General features: G+C 32.6%; 1 protein-coding gene across 1 annotated transcript; it reads right to left on the reverse strand.

Moving 5' to 3' along the window:
• Nucleotides 1-6,231: 6,231 nt before the first annotated feature.
• Nucleotides 6,232-8,528, reverse strand: LOC120256515 (subtilisin-like protease SBT3). Its single transcript, XM_039264194.1, has one exon. It carries the CDS (start codon nt 8,522-8,524, stop codon nt 6,254-6,256), a length of 2,271 nt encoding a protein of 756 aa, XP_039120128.1. The 5' UTR covers nt 8,525-8,528; the 3' UTR covers nt 6,232-6,253.
• Nucleotides 8,529-10,228: the final 1,700 nt, after the last annotated feature.

Here is a 10,228-nt window from a genome sequence, read left to right on the forward strand (position 1 = left end):
TTGTACTATATTATGATTTGTTTTTTATTCTGAATTTTTTCATATTCAATATTATCCCAATATTTTTTAGTGGGTTACTTATTGGGCTATCAAGCTCATATTCTAGCTGTTAAATTGTTTTTGTCATATCAGGAGTATAATAGATTAGCGGGAGTGAGCAAGTAGCAAACTTATCCTTGGTCTAGTTTAAGCTCAAATTTTTGTCTATATTGTAAACTCTAAGGTTTGATTTTATAAATTTTGTCTATTTAAGTTTTTGGCTTTTAAGATTTATAAATGTGTTACTGTAAGACAGGTTTTGAGGCCTTGCATACGAAATGTATTATGCACTATGGATGTGTGCTCATTCGTTGGTGCACTAGGTCCGCTGATCTAGGTCTGGAGTATGACATTCTCATTATTTGTCCCATACCTCGTATGGTACCTGACTCTAGTTGTTGATATGCATGTGTATGTAGTTCGGATCTGTGATAGTATTTTAATTGCTTAATCCATAATCATTGCTATTTGATTATTGTTAATCACTGTGTTAATAGCTAGATGCCAAAATTGCTCATATTAAGTTGTATAGTTGAGTGGACCTAGCATTGTGTAGTCAATTGGAAGCAGTTGACATGCCACATCTGCATTTTAATTAGTCAGGTATATTTCTTGTTTTATTTTTTTAATTTATTTTTAAAATATAGGATTTTTTGTCGGGGTTGATGTTGGTGTTCTAGTTATATTTTGAAGTTATTATGCGTATTAGATATGTAAATAAGACCACATATAAATCTATATATGTGCATATGTGTAATTTCCGATTACCGGCAATTATTTACTAATTACCTATTGTTTAAAAAAAAGTATGTATATAATATTTAATTGTATTTCACTAGTGATTCAAGTGGTTGTTATTATTTATTTACTTTCTAAAATCATTCATTTCTTTATAATTAATTTATTTGATTACTCCTATTTTAGTTATATATTTAATTATTTTGTAATAATTAGATTATTTTTACTATAAAATGGGATCCTGCAAATTTTAGTAGTTTTGCTCAGCGGATTATACTAAAAAGCTCTATTCTATAATTCCGATATTTTGTTTGACTTTTAGTCATTAAAGTTATTTTGATATAAATACATTTAGTCTCCGATTAACTATATACTAACCTATCATTGGGGGTTAAACACTGACCATGTCAATATGAAACTCTGTTAAGAGACTATAGTTTCGCACCGTTCCCATCCATGCAAGAATAACAATATGTGATATTCTATCTCAGGTTACCGAGAGTAAACAAATGAGCTCTGAAAATTTGACTCGAGTCACTGAGTTTAAACAAAATGACCATTGATATTTTGTTTTGGCTATAGTAATTGGAAGATGCATACTTTTGAATGTTTTGTAAATTGTATTATATTAACTCAATCTGCTTTTTTGAGTTATGTTTATGAAATCATTATACTATGTTTTTACGATTTGTATTTGATTTCAATTTTTTTATTTACATATGATCCAAATAAATTTTTTAGTGGGTTTGATACTAGCTATCAAGCTCATTTCTGGTTGATGATTTTTTTTTATCAGAAGTATAATAGCTTAGTGGGAGTGAAAGTAGCAGACATGCCCCTGGTGTAGTTTGAGTTCTAATTTTTGTCTATATTGTAAACTCTAAGCTGTGTATTTTTTGGAATTTTTGTATGTTTTAAATTTTGAATTATGAAATTTGAAGTTCTGTTATATTGTATTTTCTACTCTGAAATAGATTATGAGGCCTTGCATACCTACTGTGTTTTGAATTAAGGGTGTGCGGTCATTTATTGATGTACTGGGTCCGCTAGGCTGGGTTGGAAGCATGACAATTAATTATAGCTGTAGAGATGATTGTGACACAATCCTAGCACTAGCTTTGACTGTAGAAGACCTTGGTACTTCCTGTCAATTGTTGTTCCCCTTTAGAGGTTCATAATCCACTATATTATTTGCTTTCGGATTCATGTATATGACCACAGATGGAATGGATCACATAACTTATCAAAGAAAGGTATATGCTTGGTTAAGTTAGAGATGGGCACGGGCCGGTTAACTGGCCCGCCGGGCCCAACCCTTAACCGGCCTGTGAAACAGTATTAACCAGTCGGGCCGGGTTGACCCGGCCGACCCTGTGGGTCACGGGTCGGCCGAAAGCAATCCGGACCCGACCCGACAGTTACTCAAACCCGTCGAGTTCGGGCCCAACCCACTAGGCCCAGCAGTTTATTTATTTATTTTTGATTTAAAGTATTATTATATTAAAAACTCAAAAGTGAGATAAGAATCGAACCTGGGTCATTTTTAAAAACTTTTCACCTCCTAGCCTCCTTTCCATAATTATTTTTTATCATTATTGTTAAAACAATAAAACTATATTTCATATTAAGTTTCTTTTTAATAATTTTTAAAAATAAAAAATTAATTCTAATGAATTAGATAAAGTTGAGACAACTTAAAAAATTAGAAAATAATTTTGGGAAAAAAATTATTGCATTAAATTCATTTGTCTATCTGATTAAACGGTATATACAATTTTTTTATGTGATAAATATTAGTTCTTTAATTTTTTTTTATTAGAGTTATCACCCACTTATTTATTTATATCTATTTAGATCTATCTAAACTTTAGATTTGGTCTTTTAATTCTAAGGTGTTATTTTTTTATACTCATTATGTTTGTCGATGAAGAAAAAAATAAGTCTTTTGTGTCATGTGTGGAGTGGTGAGGGCTCTAATCCTCATTGAAGGAAATAATTCATGATTTATGTTGCAGCCCACATTCACACGCTATAAAGACAAATGCTTGTTGCTCTTTTTTTAAAATAATAATACTAAAACACACTTTTAATTATTTATATAAATTTATATTTTGATAAAGACAATTAAGAATTTGTTAAGTCCAACATGTATTTACTTGTATTAAATGTATGTTTATCCTTTATTGCAGAACAAAATACAAATAAGTATGTTTTACAGTTAATGATGTCTAACAATTATATATTTATACACACACATATATATGATAGTGAATAACCAATAAATGTTGGTGGAGTTGGTTAGAGCATTAAATTAATTTGTTACACCGTTGGTTCAAACCCTTGGATAAGCAATTTCTTTCAAAATTTTTTTTTGAAAAACCTGCCGGGTTGACTCGGCGTGCGAACTGGCGGGTTGACTCGTTGATTCGCCGGGTTCAAAAAACTAAACTCGTAACCGGACCCGCTATAGTGCGGGCCGGTTACGGGTTGGCATCCCGATCCACCAAATCAGATTACCCGACGAAATTCGCAAGGCCGGGCCAAATGACAGCCCATGCCCCCCTCTAGGTTAAGTAATCCCTGGCTTCATTTGTAGTACCTAAAAAAAATTATAGAGGGATATAATAAATACAATTCACATTTTTCCATATACGTTCAATAGGTCATCTTGAAGCACTAGCATCTGTTTTGAGTCATTTCAACAAACATCACTGAGATTTATGATTATTTTATATGTTAATATTTTTGTTTCAAAGTTCATATATGAGGTTTTTTTAAAATATTGTTTATTTTTAATTAATTTTCAAAATAGATATTTTTGTAATTATTTAAAAAAAGGCATTTTTAATTTTTTTTAATTAAACTTTAGAATTTTTTAAAAAGTTGCATGTTCTACTAGTTTTTTAATATTAAAATTTTATTTTTTTTAAAACCACGGTTTCTACTAGTTTTTCAAATTAAAAACCAGTTTTACATTGAAGCTCTTATAATTTCATAATTTTTTTTATAACTTGTTTTATTCCAACTTCTACTACCCTATTTTTACTTTCACTAATTCTAACTAACTATCTTGGTTTATGACTAGCAATGTATAGTAAAAAAACGGAGGAAGCTTATATGGAAGTCAATTGGAGAGCAAGGATAAAAAAACACACCTAAGTCCATTGATCGAAATTGATTAGTAAAGGAAGGCTACTTCATCAAGAGTCCATGCGGTCTTTGGTCGGTGTTTCTTTTGACCAATGTAGCCTCCTTCATTTGGTATGACAAGGATATGAATTTTGTTAGCTTGAATGTAAAGAAAATAGAATAACTTTGCAAGAAAATAATGCTCTCCACCTACCGCTACAGTTGCAGGTTTGACTATTCTAATATTTGGAGATAATTTTAATTTTTATGTATTAAAATTTTGATAACAACAATTTTTATCTATTAAAATTTTGACTGAATACTACCCATAGTTTTTATATATTAGAATTAGCTAAAGTAGAAATACGTGAGTAGAAGTGAGAATAAAACAAGTTATAAAAAATATTATAAAATTATAAAGGCTTCAATGTAAAACTGTTTCTTAATTTAAAAAACTAATATGACCTGTGGTTTAAAAAAAAAAAATTTAGTATTAAAAAAACTAACGGAACTCATAACTTTTTAAAGAAATAAATTTTAAATATTAAAAACTAGTGGAACTCACAATTTTTTAAAGGGAATCTAAAATTTAATTTGAAAAAAAAATAAAAAAATACTTATTTCCTTAAATAATTACAGAAAATACATATTTTGGTAATTAATTAAAAAATAAACAATATTTAAAAAAAAAGCCACATATGATTCTCCACATTATATCTACATTAATACAGAATTAAGAGAACCTGTTATTTATATTGTTTATTACTTTCACAAATGCTTGTTATTTAAAAGAAAGATAACCAAATCCATCAAATTACTTTTGTCGCATTTATAACTGTCAAGGTAGTTAAATCGAGATTTGAATAGTAAATCAAAATTCTAAATTTGCGAATCGAAAATCGAATCATAAGATTCAGTTCAATATTTTAAAATCATATATATATACATAGCATGATTATATTATATAAATAAATAAATAATAAATTCTAAGCCAAGCATTAAGGTTGTGTTTGGATGAAGGGATTGGGCACTATTGCCATGGGATTGATTGCTAATAGGGATATATACCCATCTTAGGTATTTTACTATTAGCTTAGTAATGAGTATTGTAGGTAATTGTATGGTGCATAGTAAAAAAATTTGATTACCCCCAAAATTGGGGGGCATAGAGGGGAATAAACACTATTGATAGTAAAATGACATTTTTGCCCCTAGTTAAGATTTAATTAAATAATAATTATTAATTTAAATAACTAATTATAATAATTACAGTAAATAATAATTAATATAAATTGAGCCATTTAAATATTATAACAGTTAAAGTGAAATGACAGTTTTGCCCTACATAGATTTAATTAAATAAAATAATTAATAAAAGTATTTAATTATGATAAGTAAAGTGAAAATGACATTTTTGCCCCTAGTTAAGACTTAATTAAATAATAATAATTAATTTAAATAACTAATAATAATAATTAAATTAAATTATAATAAACATAAATTGAGTCATTTAAATATTATAATAATTAAAATAAATAATAGCTAACAAGAATTATTTACTATACAAATTATATTATAATAATTAAAGTGAAATGACAATTTTGCCCCTCATTGAGATTTAATTAAATAATATTTATTAATTTAAATAACTTATTATAATAATTAAAGTAAATTATATTGAACATAAATTGAGTCATGTAAGTATTATAATAATTAAAATAAATAAAAATTAACAAGAATTGTGTAATTTACATATACATTATAATAATTAAACCGAAATGACTTTTTTGCCCCTACATAGATTTAATTAAATAAAATAGTTAATAAAATTATTTAATTATGGTAATTAAATTGAAATGACACTTTTACCCATTAAATTATTTAATTTGTTAATGATAAAAAAAAATATTTAATTATATGTAATTATTTTATATATTAATATATCATTACTTATATTAAGGGCATTAAGGTAATTTAGATACAATTCCCTATGTCACTTTTTTCAATCTCAATATTTATTCCTTCCAACCAAACACCTTTTTAATTACCATTATCATTACTTTTTCCATTACCATTACCATTACTTTTCTCATTCTGTGATCCAAACGGACCCTAAATACTTTAGAAGATATTTTCTTAGTTTGAGATCCTGTTTTAACATTAAAAGACATTTTCAAGTATTAAGGAAATCTATATATATCTTAAAAAAACACCTGATTGCTAGGAGATCAACAAAAAGTCATTGCCAAATTGGATTTATTATTGCAAGTGGATAAAGATTAGCAACAGCTAGCGTGGATCAGTTCCACTTTGATGGTGCAATGACAGTAAAGCTCTTTGCATGGCACTAAACTAGCACCACAAATGGGCTCCTAACTTTGTATTTCCCACTTACGTCAACCCAAACAAGATGTCCGAAACCATATGGCCTACTAATTTTTATAGGTAAGCTTGCCTTCATATAAACCTTGTAGCTTAGCTTCTCATACTTGTCCTTGAAAACGAGCACATCCGGTTCAACAACAACTGAAAGCCACACTGGCCTCAGCACATTCACTTTGTAAGTCGCACCTCCATCGCCGACATTAGTCACTGTTCTCACAAACGTCTGATAGTAAGTTGTAGAACTGCTATTAAAATTGGTAATAAAGGAAGGGTAATTAAGATCAGTCGATGGTTTGGAGCAGTCATATGGTTTGGATGACCCGGCGGTGATCAGCCTGATCTTATTGAGAGTGAAATTAGAAGCACATAACAAGCTCACGTAATCCTGTGGGGTGGCGTCATAGATGAGCCCAGGGTCTAAAGCCTTGTTTGGGTCCACTTGTCCAGCTCCCATGGCCAGAGGACTAGCTGGGTATAAATTGTTTCCCATGTCTTGAATGTAATCCATTGTGTTGTCTAAGGCACTGGCTGTGGTCATCATGGCCGACCTGATGGCGGCCGGGCTCCACCCCGGGCGTGCACCCTTCAGCAAAGCAGCAACACCAGATGCGTGCGGGCACGACATTGATGTACCAGAGAGGATACTGAAATCACTCACCAATGGAGCATTGCCGATAAAGGCAGCAGGAGAATTTGATGGCCATGCAGCAATGACATCAACGCCTGGAGCCATTATGTCAGGTTTCAAAACATTAGGGACGTTTCTTGATGGCCCTCTAGATGAAAATGATGCCACTCTTGGAGCTCTCACATTGCCTAAGAAAGTCTGTTTGAACTTCATCGTGATGGTTGCAGTGCTTGGGTTGTTCACAGCATAATTGAGCAAGGTGACACCTTCCTCGGGTGTGATGGCAATCAATGGACTTTGGAAGCTGAAACTGATGGTTCTATTAGTTATGAATATAGCACCTGCAACAGTAGACTGTAGAATTTCCCTTTCCTGCAACCTTGCTGTCCCATTATCTTTGCATATAACGACTTGACCTCCGGCTGTGGCAGATAATAGGGATGGTGAGTTGCACTCCAAGATGGTTTCATTGTACACTAGTGTCATGTCCACCAAGAATGCGTTCTCAGGGTATTGAGTGGCGCCAATAATGGTTTGACCGTTGCCCAGTATCAATGTCCCTGCGAGTTGGCGGTCGATTGTGCCAGCCGCCACAGTCATCACCCAGGGGATTCCATTATGCAGTGTTGAAAGGTCAGGTCCTTCATTCCCGGCTGAAGCGGAGACGAGGATTCCCTTCTCCATTGCTGCAAATGATGCTATAGCAACTGGGTCTTCGTACAAGGGGACATCATCAAAGCCCATTGATATGGAGATGATATTGACGCCATCGGCAACTGCTTGGTCCATCCCGGCGATCACATCGGAAGAGTATCTTCCTTCATCCCAAATGACCTTGTACATTGCCAGCCTAGCTCTATGTGCAACGCCTCTGGCAATGCCAGGAGCATAGCCAAAGTAATCAGCAGAAGCATAACTCCCAGCAGCAGTGGATGAAGTATGCGTGCCATGGCCAAACGTGTCTCTGGCTGAGTTCATGGAGATTTTGACGCCTGGTCTGGCAGCAATGACACCTTTGTTAAAATAGCGAACACCGATGAGCTTGGAGTTGCACATAGAGATGTTGAATTCATCTCCAGCCTGGCATATTCCTTTCCATCTCTTTGGTATTTCACTCATCCCTCTGTCATTGTAGCTTTCTGATTCCGGCCAGACTCCGGTGTCGATGACGCCGATGATCACATCTTCGCCGTAGTTGGAAGCTGGCCAGAGACCAGATGCAACATTCAGGTTAAGAAATTCGTATGTATGGGTCGTGTCTATTTTGACTTCTCTGTCTTTGTGCACGCCTAGGACTCCTGGTATTTTCTTGAGAGCTTCTACTTCGTTCTCTGAGAGTACAGCGCTGAACCCATTCATGACATTCTCATAGACATAGAATGGATTTGTTGGAGTTTCAGATGAAGCTTCATGATTGACAGATGTGGTAACATTTAGAGACTGAAGTGAAGCAGTGTACCACTGCTGGTGATGGGTGAAGGCCTTTGGCATCATTTCCCGGTCCATGTGGACAATATAGGTCGAACGCTCAGTAGCCATTGCCAGAGCAATCAGAGTGGAAAGAAGCCATGCATGAACCAGCTTGCTAGCAAATTGAGACGCCATTACTAACTTGCTTGTTTAATTTGTTCACTACACAGCCAGCATGGGATGTGATCTCATGCTTATATAGGGATCAATAGCCTTGAAATCAACTCCTTTGGCCGGCCATGTGTGAAGCTTTGTAATCAACGCCTAGAAAGACCCTTGAAACGGATTTTTTTTTTCCTTCAAATCCTCTGAACAAAAATTACCTTTTATCTTTTTTTTATTAGACCAGTTTTTCAATTTTAATAAAAAAAGTGATGTTCTGAGATACCATATCAACTAGGTTCAGAAGTATCTTGTCATTCCATAGCTGATTTTTATGCTTGAATAGATGATTTTATCTTTTTAAATAGTATTTGTCAATTTGATAGATGTGGAAGAGATATAGTGCAGAACCCTTTCCTAGATAAAAAGTGAGAAATCATGAATGGTCCAGGTAGGCAAGTACCGGGGAATAAGTACCACCAAAATAAATTAATTAATAAATAAAAATAAATGAAAAGCATGTTTTGTATGTCTGAGGCTCGGAGCTTTCTGTTAGCTTTTTATGTGAGAATGCATGCATCCATTGCACTCCATATTTTATAATAAGAAGATAAATAATTAGATATATTGGTTGTCACGCACTGAACCTGTCTCAATGGACCCGGGACACCGATAAATGACAGTACATCTACAAGACCGAAATTAAGTAGATATACAACACTTCAAAACTTGATTCAAACAAAACAAGTGTTCTACAAAATTTCAGATATTGAAAATCAAAATATAATGAAGTTTGAAAAACAGAAAGTTTTCTAAATACAAAGTTTCATGTAATTATATAGGTTTTAAAAAAAGGAATCTAAACTAGATCAAAGATACCCCTGCTATTTGACAATTGCTGCTAAGCTATCCACCAGTCAACCTTATCCTTGATTTAAAAGAAAAAAATAACAAGATAATGAGCTTTCCAGCTGAATAAGTAACCCAGTAAAAAATATTTTGGGATCATACAGGTTTTCAACAATACATATTCAAATATCAACCAGAAATCCATATAGGACATATCAAAATAGTAGCTTGAGAATCATAATATATAATGTATACTAGAATATAATATTGATAAAAATTTCAAAACATTGAAATTAGTGCAAATTAATGAAATACAATTAAAAGCTTAGCGATTTTTCAAAAGTATATGTCTCCCAATAAACCATGAGTAAACCAGAATATCAGAGGTTATGTGTTTATACTCGGTAACCCAAGTCAGAATTTCAATGACATTTATTTACCGTATTATAACCAGTTTTTATTGTATCTATAGTCAGCCCATCACGGTAGTTTTTTTCCAACCCAACACTGTAGCGATGCATCACTTTGAAGCGACCCGAATTCTTCATTAATATCTTCTTCCTCTTTCTTTTGTTTCTTTTCGCCAAACACCTCAACCTTGGAAAAAAAAATTTCCTACAACCCGATTTCGGCAAACTTCAACTAGAAATCTCTTCCTTGTTGGTAAATATTCTAGGAGCTTTGATCCAAGCTTTCACTCCATATTTTGTTAGTATTTTCATTGTTTTTGAATTGTTTGAAAATCCTAGGTTTTACATGATTTGTGAGGATTTTAGGCTCAAATTGAAGCCCTTGTTCTTGTTATTGATTTTTGTGAATGTTTGTAAATAAATTTCTTGGTTAGATGTTGTAAATCGGAAGAAAACCTTTGTGTTATGGTTTGTTTCT

The sequence above is a fragment of the Dioscorea cayenensis genome, unplaced genomic scaffold (genome assembly GCF_009730915.1).
Source record: "Dioscorea cayenensis subsp. rotundata cultivar TDr96_F1 unplaced genomic scaffold, TDr96_F1_v2_PseudoChromosome.rev07_lg8_w22 25.fasta BLBR01001477.1, whole genome shotgun sequence".
Taxonomy (NCBI): Eukaryota; Viridiplantae; Streptophyta; class Magnoliopsida; order Dioscoreales; family Dioscoreaceae; genus Dioscorea; species Dioscorea cayenensis.